Source organism: Scyliorhinus torazame, chromosome 13, assembly GCF_047496885.1.
Source record: "Scyliorhinus torazame isolate Kashiwa2021f chromosome 13, sScyTor2.1, whole genome shotgun sequence".
NCBI lineage: Eukaryota > Metazoa > Chordata > Chondrichthyes > Carcharhiniformes > Scyliorhinidae > Scyliorhinus > Scyliorhinus torazame.
The window spans coordinates 209,834,474-209,861,845 of NC_092719.1; the positions used below are offsets into that span (position 1 = coordinate 209,834,474).

Genomic DNA, 27,372 nt, shown 5'->3' on the forward strand with positions numbered 1-27,372 from the left:
CATTGTGGTTCAGAATACTTACGATTCTAACCGACATGATTCTGTGTTATTACTTGAATCTTGGAGACCCCAGCACAATGCACTGCCAGTCTGTCATCACTCATCAATGACAGATTTTGGATTTCTTGGGATTCTGTTGCAAGGTGGACATTTGTTAAATTTGCCGAACCTTAATAAGTAACTTGATGCTGATAAAGCCAAGATTAAATTTCTACTTGCATTGCTTCATAAGCTTTCCTTTCCTCTATCCGTATCCCCCAGCGTTCCAAAAAAGGGAAATATCTGTGGACAAAGGACAATTGAATTGCTCGCCATTATCGTTCGGGCACTTCTTCTGTAGGTTCTCTCTCAAGAAATTGATTTTTTTTTATTGGGCCTGTCGCTGCTTTTCAATGTCTTTCCATCTCTTTGTTTTGCTTATGCTTAAATCTGATCTTTTAAAGCAAGTTTTTATGTTGCTGCTCTCCCATCGCTCCATCATTTTTGTCCTCACTGTCAACAGGGGTGGTACCAGGGGATTGGAGTGTGGCAAATGTCGTGCCCCTGTTCAAAAAAGGGACTAGGGATAACCCTGGGAATTACAGGCCAGTTAGTCTTTCTTCGGTGGTAGGCAAAGTAATGGAAAGGGTACTGAAGGATAGGATTTCTGAGCATCTGGAAAGACACTGCTTGATTAGGGATAGTCAGCACGGATTTGTGAGGGATAGGTCTTGCCTTACAAGCCTTATTGAATTCTTTGAGGAGGTGACCAAGCATGTGGATGAAGGTAAAGCAGTGGATGTAGTGTACATGGATTTTAGTAAGGCATTTGATAAGGTTCCCCATGGTAGGCTTCGGCAGAAAGTAAGGAGGCATGGGATAGTGGGAAATTTGGCCAGTTGGATAACGAACTGGCTAACCGATAGAAGTCAGAGAGTGGTGGTGGATGGCAAATATTCAGCCTGGATCCCAGTTACCAGTGGCGTACCGCAGGGATCAGTTCTGGGTCCTCTGCTGTTTGTGATTTTCATTAATGACTTGGTTGAGGGAGTTGAAGGGTGGGTCAGTAAATTTGCAGACGATACGAAGATTGGTGGAGTTGTGGATAGTAAGGAGGGCTGTTGTCGGCTGCAAAGAGACATAGATAGGCTGCAGAGCTGGGCTGAGAAGTGGCAGATGGAGTTTAACCCTGAAAAGTGTGAGGTTGTCCATTTTGGAAGGACAAATATGAATGCGGAATACAGGGTTAACGGTAGAGCTCTTGGCAATGTGGAGGAGCAGAGAGATCTTTGGGTCTATGTTCATACATCTTTGAAAGTTGCCACTCAAGTGGATAGAGCTGTGAAGAAGGCCGATGGTGTGCTCGCGTTCATTAACAGAGGGATTGAATTTAAGAGCCGTGAGAATGGTAGAACCCTCGAGTATTGAAAGTCAAAGAGATCTAGGAGTACAGGCCCACAGGTCATTGAAAGGGGCAACACAGGTGGAGAAGGTAGTCAAGAAGGCATACGGCATGCTTGCCTTCATTGGCCGGGGCATTGAGTATAAGAATTGGCAAGTCATGTTGCAGCTGTGTAGAACCTTAGTTAGGCCACACTTGGAGTATAGTGTTCAATTCTGGTCGCCACACTACCAGAAGGATGTGGAGGCTTTAGAGAGGGTGCAGAAGAGATTTACCAGAATGTTGCCTGGTATGGAGGGCATTAGCTATGAGGATCGGTTGAATAAACTCGGTTTGTTCTCACTGGAACGAAGGAGGTTGAGGGGAGACCTGATAGAGGTATACAAAATTATGAGGGGCATAGACAGAGTGGATAGTCAGAGGCTTTTCCCCAGGGTAGAGGGGTCAATTACTAGGGGGCATAGGTTTAAGGTGAGAGGGGCAAGGTTTAGAGTAGATGTACGAGGCAAGTTTTTTACGCAGAGGGTAGTGGGTGCCTGGAACTCGCTACCGGAGGAGGTAGTGGAAGCAGGGACGATAGGGACATTTAAGGGGCATCTTGACAAATATATGAATAGGATGGGAATAGAAGGATACGGACCCAGGAAGTGTAGAAGATTGTAGTTTAGTCGGGCAGCATGGTCGGCACGGGCTTGGAGGGCCGAAGGGCCTGTTCCTGTGCTATACATTTCTTTGTTCTTTGTTCTTTGAGGTGATGATGCAGCTGTACAAAACTTTGGTAAGGCCACATTTGGAGTACTGTGTACAGTTCTGGTAGCCTCATTTTAGGAAGGATGTGGAAGCTTTGGAGAAGGTGCAAAGGAGATTTACCAGGATGTTGCCTGGAATGGAGAGTAGGTCTTACGAGGAAAGGTTGAGGGTGCTAGGCCTTTACTCATTAGAACGGAGAAGGATGAGGGGCGACTTGATAGAGGTTTATAAGATGATCAGGGGAATAGATAGAATAGACAGTCAGAGACCTTTTCCCCGGGTGGAACAAACGATTACAAGGGGACATAAATTGAAGGTGAATGGTGGAAGATATAGGGGGGCTGTCAGAGGCAGGTTCTTTACCCAGAGAGTAGTGGGGGCATGGAATGCACTGCCTGTGGAAGTGGTTGAGTCGGAAACATTAGGGACCTTCAAGCAGCTATTGGATAGGTACATGGATTACGGTAAAATGATATAGTGTAGATTTATTTGTTCTTAAGGGCAGCACGATAGCATTGTGTATAGCACAATTGCTTCATAGCTCCAGGGTCCCAGGTTCGATTCCGGCTTGGGTCACTGTCTGTGCGGAGTCTGCACATCCTCCCCGTGTCTGCGTGGGTTTCCTCCGGGTGCTCCGGTTTCCTCCCACAGTCCAAAGATGTGCAGGTTAGGTGGATTGGCCATGATAAATTGCCCTTAGTGTCCAAAATTGCCCTTGGTGTTGGGTGGAGGTGTTGAGTTTGGGTAGGGTGCTCTTTACAACAGCCGGTGCAGACTCGAGGGGCCAAATGGTCTCCTTCTGCAGTGTAAATTCAATGATAGCTATGATTAATCTAGGACAAAGGTTCGGCACAACATCGTGGGCCGAAGGGCCTGTTCTATGCTGTATTTTCTATGTTCTATGGGTTAACAAATCTGCTGTCAGGCTCTCCTTCGCGGTTCTTGTGTTGGTAGCCAGGTTTTTATTGGAGGGAATTGGTTCCCTATATTACTTGTGAAATGCAGCACTGCCAGAGAGCAGGTATGCAACCTGATTTTGTAATGATGGCAAGGCAACAACTCTCAGCCTCTTGAGATGAGTGGATTTTTAGTTTGTGTTAAAGTGCCTTGAGGTGATCTTGTCTGAGGATTGTTAAGATCCCAGCTGATACTAATGGACAAGTCCGATCCCAGGCTGGAACCCAGCTTGAGAGTCCCTAACTTTTTTTTTTGTTTATTGGGTAAATGGAAGGTAGCTACTGAATAGTCATTGGACTGCTGATGAACTTTTAACAAAAGAATAAACATTTATTAAATATGAAAAGATGAACTATAATACACTACTCCCTCTCCCCAGCTATGCCTTTACAGATACAAATTTGTAAGGATAACACAAGTTACAAAATTTACTTTGTACTCTAATGTTCTCAGTAAATACAAAACAACTTTTATGGATTTCTCATTAATCCCAGGTGGAGAGACGGTCACACCGTGAGCAAACTGGTCTTGCTAGAGCTCTGTCTTCCACACAAGCGTTTTCAATCTCTGCTTTCGACGAACACTCCTTGGAATCTTTATAATCTTTATTAGTGTCACAAGTGAGCTTATATTAACACTGCAATGAAGTTACTGTGAAAATCCCCTAGTCGCCACACTCCGGCGCCTGTTCAGGTACACTGAGGGAGAATTCAGAATGTCCAATTCACCTAACGGGCATGTCTTTTGGGACTTTTGGGAGGAAACTGGAGCACCCGGAGGAAACCCACGCAGACATGGGGAGAACGTGCAGACTCCGCACAGACAGTAACCCAAGCCGGGAATCAAACCCGTATCCCTGGCGCTGTGAAGCAACACTGCTAACCACCGTGCTACCATGCCATCTTCTCCCAAATGATGCTTTCTCTTGGATGTCTTCACCAAGGATCCTCCTCCATCGTTTAAACTCCTCGGTATTCCGTTGCCCTGGATTGTCATACCCATTCAAGGTTCCGCACAATCTCTCAGATATCCAGCTGCCAACAGAACTTCTCACGGGCCATATTAAGGTGTCACCAACTTTAGTTTGGGACTGGCCTTCTGTCCCTCTGCTCTCCTGCCTGTTTTAGCAGTTTTTGTGAGGGCTGCTTGCTCCTGGCTTATCATCTTTCAACTGAATTAACTACTACTACTTTTCTGTGTGGGCTTTTGGTTGCTGAGCAACCACTGCGTTTTATATACCTTTTGTTTATTTTAGAGGTCGTAAAAGCCTCATTACACTGCAGACATCTAAACAGACTCTCCGAAGTCTTGGCAATTAAAAAAGCCCTGAGTTCTTAAATTTTAACAAGCAAATAGAAATATAAATTACTTAAAGCGATCTCCATTTCCTAACAGTGTTTTTACAAAACTACAGAGGTATGCTGTTGTGTGTGTGTGTAGGTCTGTGTTGGAATAACTGTGTAACGGTGGCAGCAAGGAAATGGGAATCGTGATTGATTTGCCGCCTCCTCCCCTCAAGTCAAAAAGAGTTGATGCATATGTCATTTCAGTGGAAAACAGTAGCTTCATAAAGGTTGGTCTAGATGGGAGTAATTATGTGAAATTGCCAGAAACTGTTAACAGTTAAGCAGATGAGGATCGACATGTTTGCTTTTCCATTTGAGTTCTGACTATGACCTGAAACATTAAAATAAACTCAGCACCATTTTATCATAGATTATACAGTGCAGAAGGAGGCCATTCGGCCCATCGAGTCTGCACCGGCTCTCGGAAAGAGCACCGTGCCCAAGTCCACACCTCCACCCTATCCCCATAACCCAGTAACCTCACCCAACACTAAGGGCAATTTTGGACACTAAGGGCAATTTAGCTTGGCCAATCCACCTAACCTGCACATCTTTGGACTGTGGGAGGAAACCGGAGCACCCGGAGGAAACCCACTCACACAAGGGGAGGATGTGCAGACTCCGCACAGGCAGTCACCCAAGCCGGAATCGAACCTGGGACCCTGGAGCTGTGAAGCAATTGTGCTATCCACAATGCTACCGTGATCCATTTTCTTTGTTTAAAAATGATGTGCTCAGTTTTGTAACATGGCTGAATGTTTGTGTTATACTTGTGCAAAAATAAACTAAATAGTTTTAAAATTAGATAATGTAAAAGGAGTATAAAAGTGGGAAAGTCTTTTTGCTACAAGTGTAGAAGGTATTGATTTGACTGCACCTCCACAGTTTTGATCGCCTTATTTAAAGGGGAATATGCTCACATTGCCGACAGTTCAGAGAAGGTTCACCTGGTTGATTTTCTAGGATGAAAGTGTTGTCTCAAGTGGAAAGGATGAGCAAGTTGGGCCGATACTCATTGGAACTTAGAGAAATGGTGATCTTATTGACGCATATAAGATTCTGAGGAGGCTTGACTGGTAGATGTTGCGAGGATGTTTCCCCTTGGAGGGAAATCTAAGCATAGTTTCACAGCAAAGTGTCAACCATTTGAGACTGAGGTGAGAGGGAATGTGTTTCCTCCGAGGACCATGAGTCTGTGGAATACTCCACTCCTGAGAGCTGTGGAGGCTGTCTTATAATATTAATAATAATAATCTTTATTGTCACAAGTAGGCTTACATTAACACTGCAGTGAAGTTACTGTGAAAAGCCTCTAGTCACCACATTCCGACACCTGTTCGGATGCACAGAGGGAGAATTCAGAATGTCCAATTCACTTCACAAGCATGCCTTTCGGGACTACTGGGAGGAAACTGGACCACCTGGAGAAAACCCATGCAGACACGGGAAGAACGTGCAGACTCCGCACGGACAGTGACCCAAGCCCGGAATCGAACCTGGGACCCTGGAGCTATGAAGCAACAGTGCTAACCACTGTTCTACTGTGCCACCCATTATTGAATGTATTTAAGGCTGCAATAGAGATTTTAGGAAAATTGAAGTCAAGATCAGATGCGTCATGACTTTATTGAATAACAAAACAGACTAGCTATGATTCAATCTAACTGAGGATTTAACTAACCCTACTACACAACTCCACATCATCGCAAGAAACTGCAGAATGTGGTGAACTCAGCCCAATGCATTAATTCTGTCTACACCCGCTGCCTCAGGAAGGCAGACCGCATTTGTCAGTGACCCCTCACACCCAGGTTTTGCCCTCTTCACGACCCTTCCATCAGGCAGAAGATACGGAAGTCGGAAGATCCGCACATCCAGACATGGGAACAGCTTCTTCCCCACAGCTACTGGTCTCCTCAACGACTCTCCCTTGGACTGACCTGTTCCCTGTAAGAACACTTCACAACACCCTATACTGCTCTTGCTCGTGTATTTGCTTTGGTTGGCCCTTGTTCCAATAGTAATCAATCACTATTTGTCGATGTACTTTGTCGATTATTCTTTGTTTACTGTATATGTTGCCTTGGCCGCAGAAAAATGCTTTTCACTGTACTTCCGTACTTGTGACAATCATTCAATCAAACCAACGAACCGTCCATCACCCTGCTGCGGCTCCACTCACCTTCATTATAAATGAGATAAGCGGTGTGGAAAAATAACTCCCTTCCCATAACCACAAGGATTGCAGCACATAATGTAAGAAAGGAGTAAAACTGTGCACAGACCACACCCCTCATAATTGACTCAATATGGCTTTTGCTAGAATTGGATAACGGGTGACTCTCGTCCTCGTGCTCCCACCCCGTACACCCTTGCAGGGGAAAAGACAACAACAAATAATCAAGACATAATCACAAGGGAGTAACGCCACGATTATTGAAGAATTGTAGGATAAAAACACCATCCCTTTTGCTCGAAGGCCAAAGTCATGAGCATTTAAGAATTTTATGAAGATTACCCTTTTAAAATGGACCACATCCGTAAAAGTGCAGCTAAAGAATTGCTGTACTTTTCGTCTGTGTACTATGGGTAGGATTAATAATATTGTTTATTGTTACAAGTAGGCTTCAATGAAGTTACTGTGAAAAGCCCCAAGTCGCCACATTCCAGTGCCTGTTCGGGGAGGCCGGTACGGGAATTGAACCCGCCCTGCTTGCCTTGTTCTGCATTACAAGCCAGCTCTTTAGCCCACTGTGCTAAACCAGCCCCTAGTTTTCATTCAGTGTTGGGACATAAAAGGTGGTCGAGGCAGCTCTATGCACCTCCTCAGATATCGTGATTCAACTGAGTGGCTTACCAGACCATTTTAAAGAGCTGTTAAGAATCACATAAATTACTGTGGGACTGGAATAACCTAAGTGAGACTGAGTAAGACCAGGTTTCCTTCCCTAAAAGATATTACTGACATTATAAAAGAATCCAGCAGCTTATTGATCAGTTTTACACATTTTGTTTCGAGCTGAATTCAAATTCTCTTAACTTCCATGGTGGGATTTGAATTCATGTTCTCTGGATTATTAGTTCAACAACATAACTGCAACACTAATGTAGCCATACTCCAAACTCGTGTTCGTTTCACCAGTAATGACCGCATTCATCTTGATGAGTATAAAATTATTATTATTATTAACATGTACACCAGGAAAGTGGAAAGGAGCTTTATCAATGTTAGAACTCTAGTAAATCATGAGCATTTTCTGCTTTTGGGGGTGTGAACTCTGTGCCAATATCGGATTTAAGCTGGTGTATATTTCCTGGAACAGTAGTCATGTTTTGTTGAATAAAAATTCTGGAGCATTTGGAACAGGATGAGAGGATGTGGAGGTGGTTCTCCAGATAACATTAAATGTTGTTGGGTGGGAATCTGTTCATGTACAGTCATTTACATGCCAAGATAATGACTGGATAAATGTTAAAAGACTGTTCAGCTTGGTCCACTGCAAGTGGAAATGGCTTGGAGACCCCCATCAGGGTTTCCTTCCTCCTTCCTTCATTCAACCAGTGGTGAAAGCAACCTGTTGTCGTCATCGGTGATGTTGAATGACATGAACTGCTGTTTTTCCTTAGCTGTGGGCAGGTTTTACGCTTAAAAAGTCAAGAAATGTTTAATAATACATTTGAGTCTGTTTTGAGGCTCTGGCGCAAGTGCATAGAGTGGAGTAGGGCCTGATGGTGAGATTGTTGCCTGTTGTTGGCACTTCTGCAGCACATTGCCATGGAGATGAGGGCTGAAATTCATATTGGGGCTCAGGGAGGATCCCTGGAGCAACTCAGCTGGGGTGCTGGCTGGGACACACACACAAAAAACTCCACTGAAGACAGTGTCAGCTCAGTGAAGCTGAAGTGCAGTTGGCTGCTCCATGGAAGGCAGATGTTGGCAGCAGCATGGCTGAGGTGCTGGAGCCATGCCTGTGTTTGGAGGCTGGACTGGAGCCTGGCAAGCAAAGTTGGACACAGTCTCACTCGTGGATCAGCCCAACTGGAAATGAAGACCAAGAAGGTTGGACCTGGGAATGGAATTAAGAATGATCTGGGTTAGTGCGCCTTTTGGATGAGGATTTCTACCTGTGCACCAGCTGTCCAGAGTGCACAACTCTACTCTACTTCTGTTGCACAGGTAGAGTTGTGCTTGCTCTTTGGAAGAGAATAACTAAAACTTTTTGCGAGGAAGTCATTATGTGACTCTGGCTGGTGTCTGGGTAGGTTACTCAGAAATTTGGATGTTCTGTGCTGGTGGTGTTCTCATTTGATGTGCCATTCGATGTGTTTGAACACAGGTTACCTGTTGATTTCATGTTTACGTCGTGAAGACTGGATGTTGGAGAACAAGATAAATTAGTGTTGGCTGCATTCATTTTTTGGTTCCTTAAAAGCATGGATTCTGTGAATTTATTCTCTTGAGTAACTTGGATTTCAAATATTGTCCACTTCAACAAAAGAAGCTGGCCTACAACTGGATTGTAACAAAATTTAGGGGTCTGATCTGGGACCGTAACAGATTTTTAAAGAACGGCCGGAATTCTGTTCTTAGCATAAGAATATAAGAACTAGGAGCAGGAGTAGGTCATCTGGCCCCTCGAGCCTGCTCCGCCATTCAATGAGATCATGGCTGATCTTTTGTGGACTCCAGCTCCATTTTCCGGCCCGAACACCATAACCCTTAATCCCTTTATTCTTCAAAAAACTATCTATCTTTATCTTAAAAACATTTAATGAAGGAACCTCAATTGCTTCACTGGGCAAGAAATTCCATAGATTCACAACCCTTTGGGTGAAGAAGTTCCTTCTAAACTCAGTCCTAAATCTACTTCCTCTTATTTTGAGGCTATGCCCCCTAACTTTGCTTTCACCTGCCAGTGGAAATAACCTGCCCCCATCTATCCTATCTATTCTCTTCATAATTTTATATGTTTCTATAAGATCCCCCCGCATCCTTCTAAATTCCAACAGTAGTCCCAGTCTACTCAACCTCTCCTCGTAATCCAACCCCTTCAGCTCTGGGATTAACCTAGTGAATCTCCTCTGCACACCCTTCAGCGCCAGTACGTCCTTTCTCAAATAAGGAGACCAAAACTGAACACACTACTCTAGGTGTGGCCTCACTAACACCTTATACAATTGCAGCAGAACTTCCCTAGTCTTAAACTCCATCCCTCTAGAAATGAAGGACAAAACTCCATTTGTCTTCTTAATCACCTGTTGCAGCTGTAAACCAGCTTTTTGCGACTCCTGCACTAGCGCACCCAGGTCTCTGCACAGCAGCATGTTTTAATATTTTATCATTTAAATAATAATCCCTTTTGCTGTTATTCCGACCAAAATGGATAATCTCACATTTGTCAACATTGTATTCCATCTGCCAGACCCTAGCCCAGTCACTTAACCTATCCAAATTCCTCTGCAGACTTCAGGTATCATCTGCACTTTTTGCTTTACGACTCATCTTAGTGTCGTCTGCAAACTTGGGACACATTGCACTTGGCCCCAACTCCAAATCATCGATGTCAATTGTGGGCCCAACACTGATCCCTGAGGGACACCACTCGCTACTGATTGCCAACCAGAGAAACACCCATTAATCCCCACTCTTTGCTTTCTATTAATTAACCAACCCTCTGTCCATGCTACTACTTTTCTCTTAATGCCATGTATCTTTATTTATGCAGCAACCTTTTGTGTGGCACCTTGTCAAAAGTTTTCTGGAAATCCAGATATACCACATCTATTGGCTCCCCGTTATCTACAGCACTGGTAATGTCCTCCTAAAATTCCACTAAATTAGTTAGGCACGACCTGCCCTTTATGAACCCATGCTGCGTCTGCCCAATGGGACAATTTCCATCTAGATGCCTCGCTATTTGAAATGAAATGAATATTGCTTATTGTCACAAGTAGGCTTCAATGAAGTTCCTGTGAAAAGCCCCTAGTCACCACATTCCTGCGCCCGTTCGGGGAGACTGGTATGGGAATCGAACTGTGCTGCTGGCCTGCCTTGGTCTGCTTTAAAATCCAGCTATTTAGCCCAGTGTGCTAAACCTATTTCTTCCTTGATAGATTCCAGCATTTTCCCTATTATCGAAGTTAAGTTAACTGACCTATAATTACCTGCTTTCTGCCTACCTCCTTTTTGAAACAGTGGTGTCACGTTTCTAATTTCCAATCCGTCGGGACCACCCCAGAGTCCAGTGAATTTAGGTAAATTATCACTAGTGCATTTGCAATTTCCCTAGCCATCTCTTTTAGCACCCTGGGATGCATTCCATCAAGGCCAGGAGACTTGTCCACCTATAGCCCCATTAGCTTGACCATCACTACCTCCTTAGTGATAACAATCATATCAAGGTCCTCACCTGTCATAGCCTCATTTCCATCAGTCACTGCATGTTATTTGTGTCTTCCACTGTGAAGACCGAACCAAAAAACCTGTTCAGTTCCTCAGCCATTTCCTCATCTCCCATTATTAAATCTCCCTTCTCATCCTCCAAAGGACCAATATTTATCATAGCCACTCTTTTTTTGTTTTATATATTTGTAGAAACTTTTACTATCTGTTTTTATATTCTGAGCATATTTGCTCTCAATCTATCTTACTCTGCTATGCTTTTTTAGTAGCTTTTCTGTTGCCCCCTAAAGATTTCCCAGTCCTCTAGTCTCCCACTAATCTTTGCTACTTCGTGTGCTTTTTCCTTCATGATGCTCTCCCTTATTTCCTTAGATATTCACGGTCGATTTTCCCTCTTTCTACTGTCCTTCCTTTTTGTTGGTATAAACCTTTGCTGAGCACTGTGAAAAATCACTTGGAAGGTTCTCCACTGGTCCTCAACTGTTTCACCATAAAGTCTTGCTCCCAGAAGAACTTAGCTTGTTCTTCTCTCATCCCATTGTAATCTCCTTTGTTTAAGCACAAAACACTAGTGCTTGATTTTACCTTATCACCCTCCATCTGTATTTTAAATTCCAGCATATTGTGATCGCTCCTTCCGAGAGGATCCCTAACTATGAGATCATTTATCAATCCTGTCTCATTACACAGGACCAGATACCCGTGGATATTTAACTCCCAGTCGTGACCATCCTTTAACCATGTTTCAGTAATGGCCACTAAATCATAGTCATTCAAGATGATTTGCGCCATCAACTCATTTACCTTATTCCGAATACTACGAGCATTCAGGTAAAGTACACTTATGTTGGCTTTTATACCTCTTTTTGAATCTTAACACCTTTACCAGTAACCTCTCCAAAGTTATTTTTTCTCTTAACCTTTTTCCTAATTTTCCTTGTCGTTGAACCTACATCTTCATGTAACAACCTGCCACGTCGCTTTCCATTTATGTTTTTACTTCCCGTTTTATTCCTTTTAGTATTACTGGGCCTATTCACTGAGCTCCCCTCAGTCACTGTACCTTGTACTGTCGCCCTTTTTGATTTATGACTATGGCTTCCCTGCCTTACACTTTCCCCCTTTCTACCTTTTGTGTTTCTGTCCCTGTTTTACTACCTTCCGACTTCCTGCATCGGTTCCCATTCCACTGCCACATTAGTTTAAACACTCCCCAACCACTCTCGCAAATAGCCCCTCTAGGACATCAGTTCCAGTCCTGCCCAGGTGTAACCTGTCCAGTTTGTACAGGTCCTACCTCCCCCAGACCCGGTCCCAATGCCCCAGGAATCTGAAACCCTCCCCCTGACACCATCCCTTCAGCCACGTATTCATCCTATATATCCTGCCATTTCTGCTCTGACTAGCAGTGAGATCACTACCTTCGAGGTCCGATTTCTTAACTTCCTTCCTAACTCCCTGTATTCTGTTTTTAGTACCTCATCCCTTTTTTTTACCTATGTCGTTTGTACCGATTGTACCACGACCACTGGCTGTTCACCCTCCTGCTCCAGGATGTCCTGTACCCGCTCCGAGACATCCTTGACCCTAGCACCAGGGAGGCAACATATCATCCTGGAGTTTTGTTTGCGACCACAGAAACGCCTGTCTATTCCCCTTACAATTGAATCCCCTATAACTATTGCACTGTCACACTTATCACCCCTCCCCTCTGCAGCAGGACCAACCGTGGTGGCTGTTGCTACTTTCCCCTGAGAACCCATTCCCCTCAATAGTATCCAAAGCGGCATATATGTTCTGCAGGGGAATGGCCACAGGAGATTCCTGCAGTACCTGCCTCGCTCTCTTACTCTGTCTGGTGGTCACCCATTCCCTTCCTGCCTGCGGAGTCTGAGCCTGCGGTGTGACCACCTCGCTCTACGTTCTATCCGATGCTCAGCCGCGCTCCAGCTCTGAAACTCTAGCTTCGAGGAGCTGTAACTGGAGACACTTCCTGCACACATGCTGACCCTGGGGACTGGAACTGTCCCCAGCCTGCCACATGGAGCAAGAGGAGCAGATCACGCCATGGAGCTGTCCTGCCAAGAATTATTCCTTTAAATTAAACTTTTGAAATTAAACTTTAGAAAGATGTTTTTGTGTCGAATTATATCCAATCTCCTGTATACTATTTAATTAGCTTTATCCCCGAGTATTTATCTTGCTTGATCTGACAACAAATTAAATAGTTATTTAATTAAAATTTAAAAAGTTATTTAAATTAACTTAAAAATAGTAATTTAAATCAACCCAAAATAGTAATTTAAATCAACCCAAAATAGTTATTTAAATGAGATTAAAAAATTAAAAAATAGTAATTCAAATCAACTTAAAAACAGTAATCTAAGTCAAATATAAAAAATAGTAATCCAAATCATCTTAAAAATAGTAATTTAAATCAAATTAAAACTAGTAACTCCACAAATATTCAAATTTAGCCCAGTCTGACTTTCAGCCAACCAGGTCACAGTCTCCTGTGACGTCACTTTACTGGGTTTTGTTCAATTTTGAAATAAACAAACAGACAAGCAGCCGTCCTACCTGCAGCAGTGTCCCACGCAGGTCCACTCCACTCTGCTCCCGGAAGGTTAGTGAAGACCTCGAGCCTGGCGCGGCTTTTATCCCCTCTCCTGCAGCAGTGTCCCGCGCAGGACCGCTTCTCTCTGCTCCCGGAAGGTAAGTGAAGGCCTCGAGCCTGGTGCGGCTTTTATCCTCCTGCAGCAGTGTCCCGCGCAGGTCCGCTCCTCTGCTCCCGGAAGGTAAGTCAGGAGGAAGCTTGGTTTTGTGGACGTAAGTCGGGAGGAGGTTTGGTGTTGGGTAAGTGAAGAATATGGGGTTTACAGATTTATATGCTATTAAAGGCAGCACTGTGGGCACACACAGGCATGAAAACGCTCAAGGAGTTATATTCGAAGAGGTATAGAACCTTATTGGCCTCCACACATTTGAAAGGAAATTGAGACTTTCGAGAGGGTATAACCCAGAAATACAAAGATGAAGAAAAGCTTAAAATGTTGGACTTCTGGTGAAGGGTTATTTTTTAAAAATATATATATTTTATTGAAAGTTTTTGGCCAACCATCACCATACATTGTGTATCCTTTACACAGTAATATAACAGTACAAATAACAATGGCCTGTTTTATAAACAAAAAATAAATAATATATAACAAAAACTAAAACTAAATGGCAACTGCCTTGTCTCAGATAAACACTCTCCAAAAATATGATTTAACAGTCCAATATACAATTATCTATAACAACAACCTATACATATTATACATATATATTAACAACCCTGAGAGTCCTTCTGGTCTCCCCCCCCCCCCCCCCCCCCCCCCCCCCCCCCGGCCGGGCTGCTGCTGTCTTCTTCTTTTCCATTCCCTCTATCTTTCTGTGAGGTATTCAACGAACGGTTGCAACCGCCTGGTGAACCCTTGAGCCGATCCCCTTAGGACCAACTTAATCCTTTCCAGCTTTATAAACCCTGCCATGTCATTTATCCAGATCTCCACCCCCGGGGGCTTGGCTTCCTTCCACATCAACAGTATCCTGCGCCGGGCTACTAGGGACGCAAAGGCCAAAACATCAGCCTCTCTCGCCTCCTGCACTCCCGGCTCTTGTGCAACCCCAAATATAGCCAACCCCCAGCTTGGTTCGACCTGGACCCCCACTACTTTCGAAAGCACCTTTGTCACCCCCACCCAAAACCCCTGTAGTGCCGGACATGACCAGAACATGTGGGTGTGATTCGCTGGGCTTCTCGAGCATCTCGCACACCTGTCTTCTACCCCAAAAAATGTACTGAGCCGTGCTCCAGTCATATGCGCCCTGTGTAACACCTTAAATTGGATCAGGCTTAGCCTGGCACACGAGGACGATGAGTTTACCCTACGTAGGGCATCAGCCCACAGCCCCTCCTCAATCTCCTCCCCCAGCTCTTCTTCCCATTACCCTTTCAGCTCATCTACCATAATCTCCCCCTCGTCCCTCATTTCCCTATATATTATCTGACACCTTACCATCCCCCACCCATGTCTTTGAGATCACTCTGTCCTGCACCTCCTGCGTCGGGAGCTGCGGGAATTCCCTCACCTGTTGCCTCGCAAAAGCCCTCCGTTGCATATACTGGAATGCATTCCCTTGGGGCAACCCATATTTCTCGGTCAGCACTCCCAGACTTGCCAACTTCCCATCCACAAACAGATCCTTCAATTGTGTTACTCCTGCTCTTTGCCATATTCCAAATCCCCCATCCATTCTCCCTGGAGCAAACCTATGATTATTTCTTATCGGGGACCCCACCAAGGCTCCCGTCTTTCCCCTCTGCCGTCTCCACTGCCCCCAAATTTTCAAAGTAGCCACCACCACCGGGCTTGTGGTGTATTTCTTCGGTGAGAGCGGCAATGGGGCCGTCACCATAGCTTGTACGCTAGTCCCCCTACAGGACGCCCTCTCCAATCTCTTCCACGCTGCTCCCTCCTCTTCTCCCATCCACATACTCATGACTTGCCACCATTGAGATATTGGCGGCCCAGTAGTACTCACTTAGGCTCGGTAGTGCCAGCCCCTCCCATCCCTACTACGCTGTAAAAATCCCTTCCTCACTCTCGGGGTCTTCCCGGCCCACACACAACTCATGATACTCTTTTCAATCCTTTTGAAAAAAGCCTTCGTGATCACCACCGGGAGGCACTGAAACACAAACAGGAATCTCGGGAGGACTACCATTTTAACCGCCTGCACCCTCCCTGCCAATGACAGGGATACCATGTCCCATCTCTTGAAGTCCTCCTCCATCTGTTTCACCAACCGCGTTAAATTTAACCTATGCAATGTGCCCCAATTCTTGGCTATCTGGATCCCCAAGTAACGAAAGTCCCTTGTTACCTTCCTCAGCGGTAAGTCCTCTATTTCTCTGCTCTGCTCCCCTGGATGCACCACAAACAACTCACTTTTCCCCATGTTCAGTTTATATCCTGAGAATTCTCCAAACTCCCGAAGTGTCCGCATTATCTCTGAAATCCCCTCCGCCGGGTCCGCTACATATAGCAGCAAATCGTCCGCATACAGAGATACCCGGTGTTCTTCTCCTCCCCTGAGTACTCCCCTCCACTTCCTGGAACCCCTCAATGCTATTGCCAGAGGCTCAATTGCCAGCGCAAACAATAATGGGGACAGTGGGCATCCCTGCCTTGTCCCTCTATGGAGCCGAAAATATGCAGATCCCCGTCCATTCGTGACCACACTCGCCATCGGGGCCCTATACAACAGCTGTACCCATCTAACATACTCATCTCCAAAACCAAATCTCCTCAGCACCTCCCACAAATAATCCCACTCCACTCTATCAAATGCTTTCTCGGCATCCATCGCCACCACTATCTCCGCTTCCCCCTCTGGCGGGGGCATCATCATTACCCCTAGCAGCCTCCATATATTCGTATTCAGCTGTCTCCCCTTCACAAACCCAGTTTGGTCCTCGTGGACCACCCCCGGGACACAATCCTCTATCCTCATTGCCATTACCTTAGCCAGAATCTTAGCGTCTACATTTAGGAGGGAAATAGGTCTATAGGACCCCGCATTGCAGCGGGTCTTTTTCCTTCTTTAGGAGAAGCGATATCGTTGCTTCAGACATAGTCGGGGGCAGTTGTCCCCTTTCCTTTGCCTCATTAAAGGTCCTCGTCAATACCGGGGCGAGAAAGTCCACATATTTTCTATAGAATTAGACTGGGAATCCATCCGGTCCCGGGGCCTTTCCCGCCTGCATGCTCCTAATTCCTTTCACCACTTCTTCTACCTCGATCTGTGCTCCCAGTCCCACCCTTTCCTGCTCCTCCACCGGAGGAAATTCCAGCCGGTCCAGAAAGCCCATCATTCTCTCCCTCCCATCCGGGGGTTGAGCTTCGTATAATCTTTTATAGAATGCCTTGAACACTCCATTCACTCTCTCCGCTCCCCGCTCCATCTCTCCTTCCTCATACCTCACTCCCCCTATTTCCCTCGCTGCTCCCCTTTTCCTCAATTGGTGTGCCAGCAACCTGCTCGCCTTCTCCCCATATTCGTACTGTACACCCTGTGCCTTCCTCCACTGTGCCTCTGCGGTACCCGTTGTCAGCAAGTCAAATTCTACGTGTAGCCTTTGCCTTTCCCTGTACAGTCCCTCCTCCGGTGCCTCCGCATATTGCCTGTCCACCCTCAGAAGTTCTTGCAGCAACCGCTCCCATTCCCTACTCTCCTGCTTTCCTTTATGTGCCCTTATTGATATCAGCTCCCCTCTAACCACTGCCTTCAGCGCCTCCCAGACCACTCCCACCTGGACCTCCCCATTGTCATTGAGTTCCAAGTACTTTTCAATGCACCCCCTCACCCTTAGACACACCCCCTCATCTGCCATTAGTCCCATGTCCATTCTCCAGGGTGGGCGCCCTTCTGTTTCCTCCCCTATCTCCAAGTCCACCCAATGTGGAGCGTGATCCGAAATGGCTATAGCCGTATACTCCGTTCCCCTCACCTTTGGGATCAACGCCCTTCCCAAAACAAAAAAGTCTATTCGCGAATAGACTTTGTGGACATAGGAGAAAAACGAAAACTCCTTACTCCTAGGTCTGCTAAATCTCCACGAGTCTACTCCTCCCATCTGCTCCATAAAATCTTTAAGCACCTTAGCTGCTGCCGACCTCCTTCCAGTCCTGGACCTTGACCTGTCCAGCCCTGGTTCCAGCACCGTATTGAAATCTCCCCCCATTACCAACTTTCCCACCTCTAGGTCTGGGATGCGTCCTAGCATACGCCTCATAAAATTGGCATCATCCCAGTTCGGGGCATATACGTTTACCAAAACCACCGTCTCCCCCTGTAGTTTGCCACTCACCATCACGTATCTGCCCCCGCTATCCGCCACTATGGTCTTTGCCTCAAACATTACCCGCTTCTCCACTAGTATAGCCACCCCCCTGTTTTTCGCGTCTAGCCCCGAATGAAACACCTGCCCCACCCTCCTTTGCGTAGTCTAACCTGGTCTATCAGTTTCAAGTGCGTCTCCTGTAACATAACCACGCCTGCCTTAAGCTTCTTAAGGTGTGCGAGTACCCGTGCCCTCTTTATCGGCCCGTTCAGCCCTCTCACATTCCACGTGATCAGCCGGGTTGGGGGGCTTTTTACCCCCCCCCCCCCTCGTCGATTAGCCATCCCCTTTTTCCAGCTCCTCACCCGGTTCCCACGCAGCTGTGTCCCCCCCAGGCGGTGCCCCCCCGCCCACCCCACCCCATGCCAGCTCCCCCCTCTCCCCAGCAGCAGCAACCCAATAACTTCCCCCCCCCCCCCACCCCCCCTGCTAGATCCCCCATTAGCGTAGTTACACCCCCCATGTTGCTCCCAGAAGTCAGCAAACTCTGGCCGACCTCGGCTTCCCCCCGTGACCTCGGCTCGCACCGTGCGACGCCCCCTCCTTCCTGCTTCCCTATTCCCGCCATGATTATCCTAGCGCGGGAACCAAGCCCGCGCTTCCCCCTTGGCCCCGCCCCCAATGGCCAACACCCCATCTCCTCCACCTCCTTTCCTCCCCCCACCGCCACCTGTGGAAGAGAGAAAAGTTACCACATCGCAGGATTAATGACATAAAACTCCTCTTTCCCCCCCTTTTTACCCCCCTCTTCGCCCCCCATACTCGCCCCACCACTTTGTTTCAAACGTTCTTTTTTAATAACCCGCTCATTCCAATTTTTCTTCCACAATAAAAGTCCACGCCTCATGCGCCGTCTCAAAGTAGTGGTGCCTCCCTTGATATGTGACCCACAGACTTGCCGGTTGCAGCATTCCGAATTTTATCTTCTTTTTGTGAAGCACCGCCTTGGCCCGATTAAAGCTCGCCCTCCTTCTCGCCACCTCCGCACTCCAGTCTTGGTATACGCGGATCACCGCGTTCTCCCACTTACTGCTCCGAGTTTTCTTTGCCCATCTAAGGACCATCTCTCTATCCTTAAAACGGAGGAATCTCACCACTATGGCTCTAGGAATTTCTCCTGCTCTCGGTCCTCGCGCCATCACTCGGTATGCTCCCTCCACCTCCAGCGAACCCGCCGGGGCCTCCGCTCCCATTAACGAGTGCAGCATCGTGCTCACATATGCCCCGACGTCCGCTCCCTCCGCACCTTCAGGAAGACCAAGAATCCTTAAGTTATTCCTCCTCGCGTTGTTCTCCAGCACCTCCAGTCTTTCCACACATCGTTTATGGTGTGCCTCGTGCATCTCCGTCTTCACCACCAGGCCCTGTATGTCGTCCTCATTCTCGGCAGCCTTTGCCTTCATGACCTGAAGCTCCCGCTCCTGGGTCTTTTGCTCATCCTTTAGCCCTTCGATTGCCTGTAATATCGGGGCCAGCAGCTCCTTCTTCATTTCCTTTTTAAGTTCTTCCACACAACATTTCAAGAACTCTTGTTGTTCAGGGCCCCATGTTAAACTACCACCTTCCGACGCCTTCTTGGTTTTTGCTTGCCTTCCTTGTCGCTGCTCTAGAGGATCCACCGCAATCTGGCCACTTTCCCCTCCTTTTTCCATCCGTATCCAGGGGGGATTCCCTTCTGGTTTACCGCACAGTGTTTTTAGCCGTTAAAATTGCTGTTGGGGCTCCTATCAAGAGCCCAAAGGTCCGTTCCACCGGGAACTGCCGAAACGTGCGACTTAGCTGGTCATCTCCGCACCCGGAAGTCTGGTGAAGGGTTATTGAAGGTTGAACCTATCTTCCTCTTTCAGAACCTCCGGTAGTGTTTCCAGCATTTTATATTTTAATTTCAGATTTTCAGCATATCTATTTTTTTTACTGCTGGAAATTATGGGACTTCTCCATGAGAGTAGTGCAGAATCTGGGGCCAACTTGATGATGTTGGTAACCTGAGTTCCAGAAAATTTGAATTCTAATATTAAAATCCTTGCTATTTTACCCCCCTAAAATGGATATGGACCTCTGTATATTGGTTTTGACATGGATATATTGACACTGATGTAAAGTGAACACTTCCAATTGAGTAATGTCAAAATGCGGTTCCATTGTGTGCTTTTCGAGTTGAGGAAGTAAGCATGGGTCATTTTGTTCAGACTCGGCATCCGGAGGCTTTGAGAGTACTTTAAAATCTTGCATATAATCTGCTTACTATTCATTAATAATTGTTTATTTTACTAGAGCATCTGGAGTGACCTGAGGCTTTAGTTTTGATTTGAGGGTTGATGAAGAATCCCATGTAATACTTGTACCATCGTGCCTTTCATGCTCATCTGAGTACCAGTACTATTTTTTTCTTGTTGGGGAGGCGACAGAAGTTTTGCATGACTTTTATCAATGCTGATATTTTCAGCAAGGAGCCTTATCTGAAATGCAGTGTTGTAACTGGATATTTTTAAAAAGCAAACTATCAAAAACGAGCCTTGCATTGAGATTTTAGTGCCTCGTTTTCTCAGGTGCTTTCCCTGATGCCATTTACAGGACCAGAGTACATGTAAAAGTATGTTTGTCCTCTTAAATATATGTTTGTAATGTTTAATTACTATTAGGAAAATAACAGTGTATTTTTCCCAGTCATAATCCCTGAAGTAGCTGTTTGGAGAGGATAAATGTTGGGTTGTCTCTTCCTCCACCCCTCCACATCACATTTATTTTGCACAAGATACCTAGCATGTGCAGGCTTTCATACATCACATAGGGGACAACAGAATTTGAAAATGTTGTATCCTCTGTTTTGACATGGATCTAGTGTCACTCATGTAAAGTGAATGCGTCCAAGTGAGTGATATCAAAATGCGGTTCTATTATTTGAGTTGGACTTAAAAGTAAGCATGGGTCATTTGGTTTTGACTTGGCATCCCAAGGCCTTGAGAGTACTTTAAAATCTTGCATGTAATCTGCTCACTATTCATGTCAATGATAAAACTGATTGCATGAAGTACTTACTTCTCTATTCTGTACCACCCAACTCTAAGGTGCAGTTAAAATATATTATTACGCAGCCAAGGTACTTAAAGATTTTATGGAGCAGATGGGAGGTGTAGACCCGTGGAGATTTAGCAGACCTAGGAGTAAGGAGTTCTCGTTTTTCTCCCATGTCCATAAAGTCTACTCGCGAATAGACTTTTTTGTGCTGGGAAGGGCGTTGATCCCGAAGGTGAGGGGAACGGAGTATACGGCTATAGCCATTTCGGATCACGCTCCACACTGGGTAGACTTGGAGATAGGGGAGGAAACCGGAGGGCGCCCACCCTGGAGAATGGACATGGGACTAATGGCAGATGAGGGGGTGTGTCTAAGGGTGAGGGGGTGCATTGAAAAGTACTTGGAACTCAATGATAATGGGGAGGTCCAGGTGGGAGTGGTCTGGGAAGCGTTGAAGGCGGTGGTTAGAGGGGAGCTGATATCAATAAGGGCACATAAAGGGATGCAGGAGAGTAAGGAACGGGAGCAGTTGCTGCAAGAACTTTTGAGGGTGGACAGACAATATGCGGAAGCACCGGAGGAGGGACTGTACAGGGAAAGGCAAAGGCTACATGTAGAATTTGACTTGCTGACTACGGGCACTGCAGAGGCACAATGGAGGAAGGCACAGGGTGTACAGTACGAATATGGGGAGAAGGCGAGCAGGTTGCTGGCACACCAATTGAGGAAAAGGGGAGCAGCGAGGGAAATAGGGGGAGTGAGGGATGAGGAAGGAGAGATGGAGCGGAGAGAGTGAATGGAGTGTTCAAGACATTTTATAAAAAATTATATGAAGCTCAACCCCCGGATGGGAGGGAGAGAATGATGGGCTTCTTGGATCGGCTGGAATTTCCCAAGGTGGAAGAGCAGGAAAGGGTGGGACTGGGAGCACAGATCGAGGTAGAAGAAGTGGTGAAAGGAATTAGGAGCATGCAGGCGGGAAAGGCCCCGGGACCGGATGGATTCCCAGTCTAATTCTATAGAAAATATGTGGACTTTCTCGCCCCGGTATTGACGAGGACCTTTAATGAGGCAAAGGAAAGGGGACAAATGCCCCCGACTATGTCTGAAGCAACGATATCGCTTCTCTTAAAGAAGGAAAAGGACCCGCTACAATGCGGGTCCTATAGACCTATTTCCCTCCTAAATGTAGATGCCAAGATCCTGGCCAAGGTAATGGCAATGAGAATAGAGGAATGTGTCCCGGGGGTGGTCCACGAGGACCAAACTGGGTTTGTGAAGGGGAGACAGCTGAACACGAATATACGGAGGCTGTTAGGGGTAATGATGATGGCCCCACCAGAGGGGGAAACGGAGATAGTAGTGGCGATGGATGCCGCGAAAGCATTTGATAGAGTGGAGTGGGATTATTTGTGGGAGGTGTTGAGGAGATTTGGTTTTGGAGAGGGGTATGTTAGATGGGTGCAGCTGTTGTATAGGGCCCCGATGGCGAGCGTGGTCACGAATGGACGGGGATCTGCATATTTTCGGCTCCATAGAGGGACAAGGCAGGGATGCCCTCTGTCCCCATTATTGTTTGCACTGGCGATTGAGCCCCTGGCGATAGCGTTGAGGGGTTCCAAGAAGTGGAGGGGAGTACTTGGAGGAGGAGAAGAACACCGGGTATCTTTGTATGTGGACGATTTGCTACTATACGTGGCAGGCCCGGCGGAGGGGATGCCAGAAATAATGCGGATACTTGGGGAGTTTGGGGATTTTTCAGGGTATAAGTTGAACATGGGGAAAAGTGAGTTGTTTGTGGTGCATCCAGGGGAGCAGAGTAGAGAAATAGAGGACCTACCGTTGAGGAAGGTAACAAGGGACTTTCGTTACCTGGGGATCCAGATAGCCAAGAATTGGGGCACATTGCATAGGTTAAATTTAACGCGGTTGGTGGAACAAATGGAGGAGGATTTCAAGAGATGGGATATGGTATCCATGTCACTGGCAGGGAGGGTGCAGGCGGTTAAGATGGTGGTCCTCCCGAGATTCCTCTGTGTTTCAGTGCTTCCCGGTGGTGATCACGAAGGCTTTTTTTAAAAGGATTGAAAAGAGCATCATGGGTTTTGTGTGGGCCGGGAAGACCCAGAGAGTGAGGAAGGGATTCTTACAGCGTAGCAGGGATAGGGGGGGGCTGGCACTACCGAGCCTAAGTGAGTATTATTGGGCCGCTAATATTTCAATGGTGAGTAAGTGGATGGGAGAGGAGGAGGGAGCGGCGTGGAAGAGATTAGAGAGGGAGTCCTGTAGGGGGACTAGCCTACAGGCTATGGTGACAGCCCCATTGCCGTTCTCACCGAGGAACTACACCACAAGCCCGGTGGTGGTGGCTACACTGAAGATTTGGGGTCAGTGGAGACGGCATAGGGGAAAGACTGGAGCCTTGGGGAGGGGGGTCCCCAATAAGAAACAACCATAGGTTTGCCCCGGGGGGAATGGATGGGGGATATGGAATGTGGCAAAGAGCAGGAATAACGCAACTGAAAGATCTGTTTGTGGATGGGAAGTTCGCGAGTCTGGGAGCGCTGACCGAGAAATATGGGTTGCCCCAAGGCAATGCATTCACGTATATGCAACTGAGGGCTTTTGCGAGGCAACAGGTGAGGGAATTCCCGCAGCTCCCGACACAAGAGGTGCAGGACAGAGTGATCTCAAAGACATGGGTGGGGGATGGTAAGGTGTCAGATATAAATAGGGAAATGAGGGACGAAGGGGAGACTATGGTAGATGAACTAAAAGGGAAATGGGAAGAAGAGCTGGGGGAGGAGATCGAGGAGGGGCTGTGGGCAGATGCCCTAATCAGGGTAAACTCGTCGTCCTTGTGTGCCAGGCTAAGCCTGATTCAGTTTAAGGTATTACACAGGGCGCATATGACTGGCGCACGGCTCAGTAAATTTTTTGGGGTGGAGGATAGGTGTGCGAGGTGCTCGAGAAGCCCAGCGAATCATACCCATATGTTTTGGTCATGCCCGGCACTACAGGGGTTTTGGATGGGGGTGACAAAGGTGCTTTCAAAAGTAGTGGGGGTCCGGGTCGAACCAAGCTGGGTGTTGGCTATATTTGGGGTTGCACAAGAGCCGGGAGTGCAGGAGGCGAGAGAGGCCGATGTTTTGGCCTTTGCGTCCCTAGTAGCCCGGCACAGGATATTGTTAATGTGGAAAGAAGCCAAGCCCCCGGGGGTGGAGACCTGGATAAATGACATGGCAGGGTTTATAAAGCTAGAGCGGATTAAGCTCGTTCTAAGGGGGTCGGCTCAAGGGTTCACCAGGCAGTGGCAACCGTTCGTCGAATACCTCGCAGAAAGATAGATGGAATGGAAAAAAGAAGGCAGCAGCAGCAGCCCAGGATCCGGGGGGGGGGAGGGGAGGAGGAGGGGGAGGAGGAGGGGGGGACGAGGAGGGAGGGAGGGGGGAGGGGGTGTGTGGAGGAGGGGGAGGAGGAGGAGGAGGGGGGGGAGGGGAGGAGGAGGAGGGGGGAGGGGGAGGAGGAGGAGGAGGAGGGGGGAGGGGGAGGGGGAGGAGGAGGAGGGGGGAGGAAGGGGAGGGGGAGGACTCTCAGGGTTGTTAATATATAATATGTATAGGTCGTTGCGACAGATAATTATATATTGGACTGTTAAATTATATTTTTGGAGTGTTACTTGTGATAAGGCAGTTGCCAATTAGGGTTAGTTTTCATTTTTGTAATTTATTATTTATTCATTTTTTTGTTTATAAAATAGGTCATTGTTATTTGTGTTGTTATAATTTTGTGTAAAGGATGCACAATGTACTGTGTTGGTTGACCAAAAATTTTCAATAAAATATTTATTAAAAAACATATATATATTATTACTAGACATATTGTAAAATAACTTGTTGCATCAGAATTTGTATAGAAATGCTAAGTTCAGTTGAAGATATTTAATTTTTGTTCCTTTTTTCTCTTACAGCACCAGTTATTAACAGATTAAACAGAAGAGTTTCAGGTAAGCCTTTCTTGTACTGATTTTTAATCTTCCCACATCAGATTGTATTTGAGTTACATAAGTTTTAGATTAAGCTCAATTTCTTTAAATTTAAGTTATAATTTATTATTGCAGGGACGAGCCTTGGCATTCCTTGCTGAATTAATGGCATAAGATGACCCTTTTGAACATTTGGTATTATAAATTATATCAGCAGCAATGTGGAAGGACGAGCGATTTGGAGGAGAGCATAGGGAAGATTCAATAGCTTGGGTGTACCTTTATCTAAATCTGCTATAGTTTAATCTGACCAGAGTTTAATTTATTAATTGGTTCTTTCAGTTGTACAGTGCTGAATTTTTCTGCATTGTTTTGAAGCATTTGATGTGCTGAATTTTAGCTTGAGTTACTTACTATATGTGTTCAATGTGATCGATATTTGCTTCTGTGTAAATTTTAAGTGGCAAAATTCTGTCCGATTTGCTTAAAATTCGAAAACATCGTTGAGGATGGGCATTAGAACCACTTCCCCTGGTGGTCATTTAATTGTCATTCTCCATTCTTGACTTGAGGGGCTGGTTTAGCACTGGGCTAAATCACTGGCTTTTAAAGCAGACCAAGGCAGGCCAGCAGCACGGTTCAATTCCCGTACCAGCCTCCCCGAACAGGCGCCGGAATGTGCGACTAGGGGCTTTTCACAGTAACTTCATTTGAAGCCTAATTGTGACAATAAAGCGATTTTCATTTTCATGTGACAGGACTGCAGGGCTTTGATCTGATTTGTTCATTATGGGATTGCTTAGCTGTATCTGTATCATGTTGCTCCTGCACCCTTTATTGGACCATGCTTAATCCCCTGGCTTGATGGTAATAGTACAGTGAGGGATATACCATGAGTTTACAGATTGTAATTGACTACAATTCTGCTGCTGACAGTGTGTTGTGGATGCACAGTTTTGTGCTGCTAGATCTGTTCAGAGTCTTTCTCACTTCGTCAGTTGGTACTGCCAAACAATACATTGGAGAATGGTCTCAGTGTGAAGACGGCACTTAGTCGCCACAAGAATTGTCTGGTGGTCACTCCTTCCAATGATGTCCTGGGCAGATGCACTTGCAACAGGTAGATTGGGGAGGGTGAAATTGTGTTTTCTCCCCCTCTTTTTGATGATCATACTACTTGTCATAGGCTCAGTCTAGCAGCTTCAGGATTCAGCCAGCTAATCAGTATTGTTGCCGTTAAGCCACTCTGGTGATGGACGTTGAAGTCCACCTATGCCCTTGCTACCTCCTTCTAAGTGGTGTTCAACGTGGAGGAACACTTATGCATCATTTGAGCGATGGCAGTAGGTGGTAATCAGGAAGTTTTCTGACCCATGCTTGACTTAATGCTATGAGAGTTCATGAAAAGAACTCTCATGAAGATTCCGAGAGCCACTCTTTCAGGCATCCCGGTGATAATCTCACCGCAAGGTATGATTTGATGCACATGGCTACATCAGGCTTGACTAATCTGTGGGTCAGTTGTTCCACTTTTGGAACGGGCCCCCAGATGTCGGTGAGAAGGACTTGGCAGGATCAATTGGGCAGGATGTTCCTTTCTTGTTTTCAGTGCCTAGGTCAGTGCTTGTTTTATTCTTACTTGAGGTTTTCTGCAGTGGCTTGATACAACTGAGTGGCTCACTAGGCCTTTTCAGAAGGCAATTAAGAGTCAACGACATTGCTGTGGGTCTGGAGCCACATGTCCCAGATTGGATAACGATGGCAGATTTCCTCCAGTTAAGGGCATTATTGAACAGTGGATTTTATAGCAATCGAATAATTAAGCAATCATATTAAAGATCCACATGCTTAATTAAACTATCCAATCATTGCAAAGGCAAGTATGCTGTTTTGGAATTGGTGATATCGATGGTTCGATATCTGGGGTGTAGCCATCTATCACCCACCTTCCTCCTACATTAATGGCTCCTGTTGAGGCATGGATACTATCCGTCAATCCTCTCTGCTGCTCTCAGCAGACCTAGCGGAGCCATAACAAATGGTACAGAGTCCCACATTGAAGAACAGACCCTGAGATTTTGCACCTGCAAATTTCACCCCAAGGGAGCTGGCCCCTCTGAGATGGAGTATATCCTTGTGGTGCCTGTTACAATTGGCAGTTCCCACAGTCAGAACATTATTTAACTTCCCAGTAAATAATGGAGCTGTAGGTTTTAAACTGGTTCTAATATCTAAAGATGCTGAAATTGCGCTCTCCAATTAATGCCCAGCATCTCATTCTGGATTTATCAATTCTTTGCATTCAAATTTCCCCAACCATGGTAGCAATTGAATATGTCTCTGGAGTGCTGGACTTCAGATGGAGACATGTAGAAGGAGGCCACACATAAGGTAGTTCTGCTAGATTCCTTGGTTTTGGTCTTTTTCATCTAGTTCCCGTCGATAGTTTTTAAAAAAAAAAAATTATATTTTTATTAAGGTATTTCAAAATTTTTTATAACAATAACAAAAACAATAGCATTAACATGGTAAAATAAACATTTCCCCACCCGACCCAATCTTCACACACTTCAACCATCTAAC

At 46.2% G+C, this 27,372-nt stretch overlaps 1 protein-coding gene across 1 annotated transcript in view; it reads left to right on the forward strand.

Moving 5' to 3' along the window:
* The window catches only part of prkar2aa (protein kinase, cAMP-dependent, regulatory, type II, alpha A), a 352,482-nt gene that overhangs the window by 132,090 nt on the left and 193,020 nt on the right, over window positions 1–27,372 (forward strand). The window contains exon 2 of the mRNA XM_072473004.1: window positions 24,775–24,810. Coding sequence (XP_072329105.1) covers window positions 24,775–24,810 — 36 coding nt within the window. The remainder of the gene's footprint in view (window positions 1–24,774; window positions 24,811–27,372) is intronic.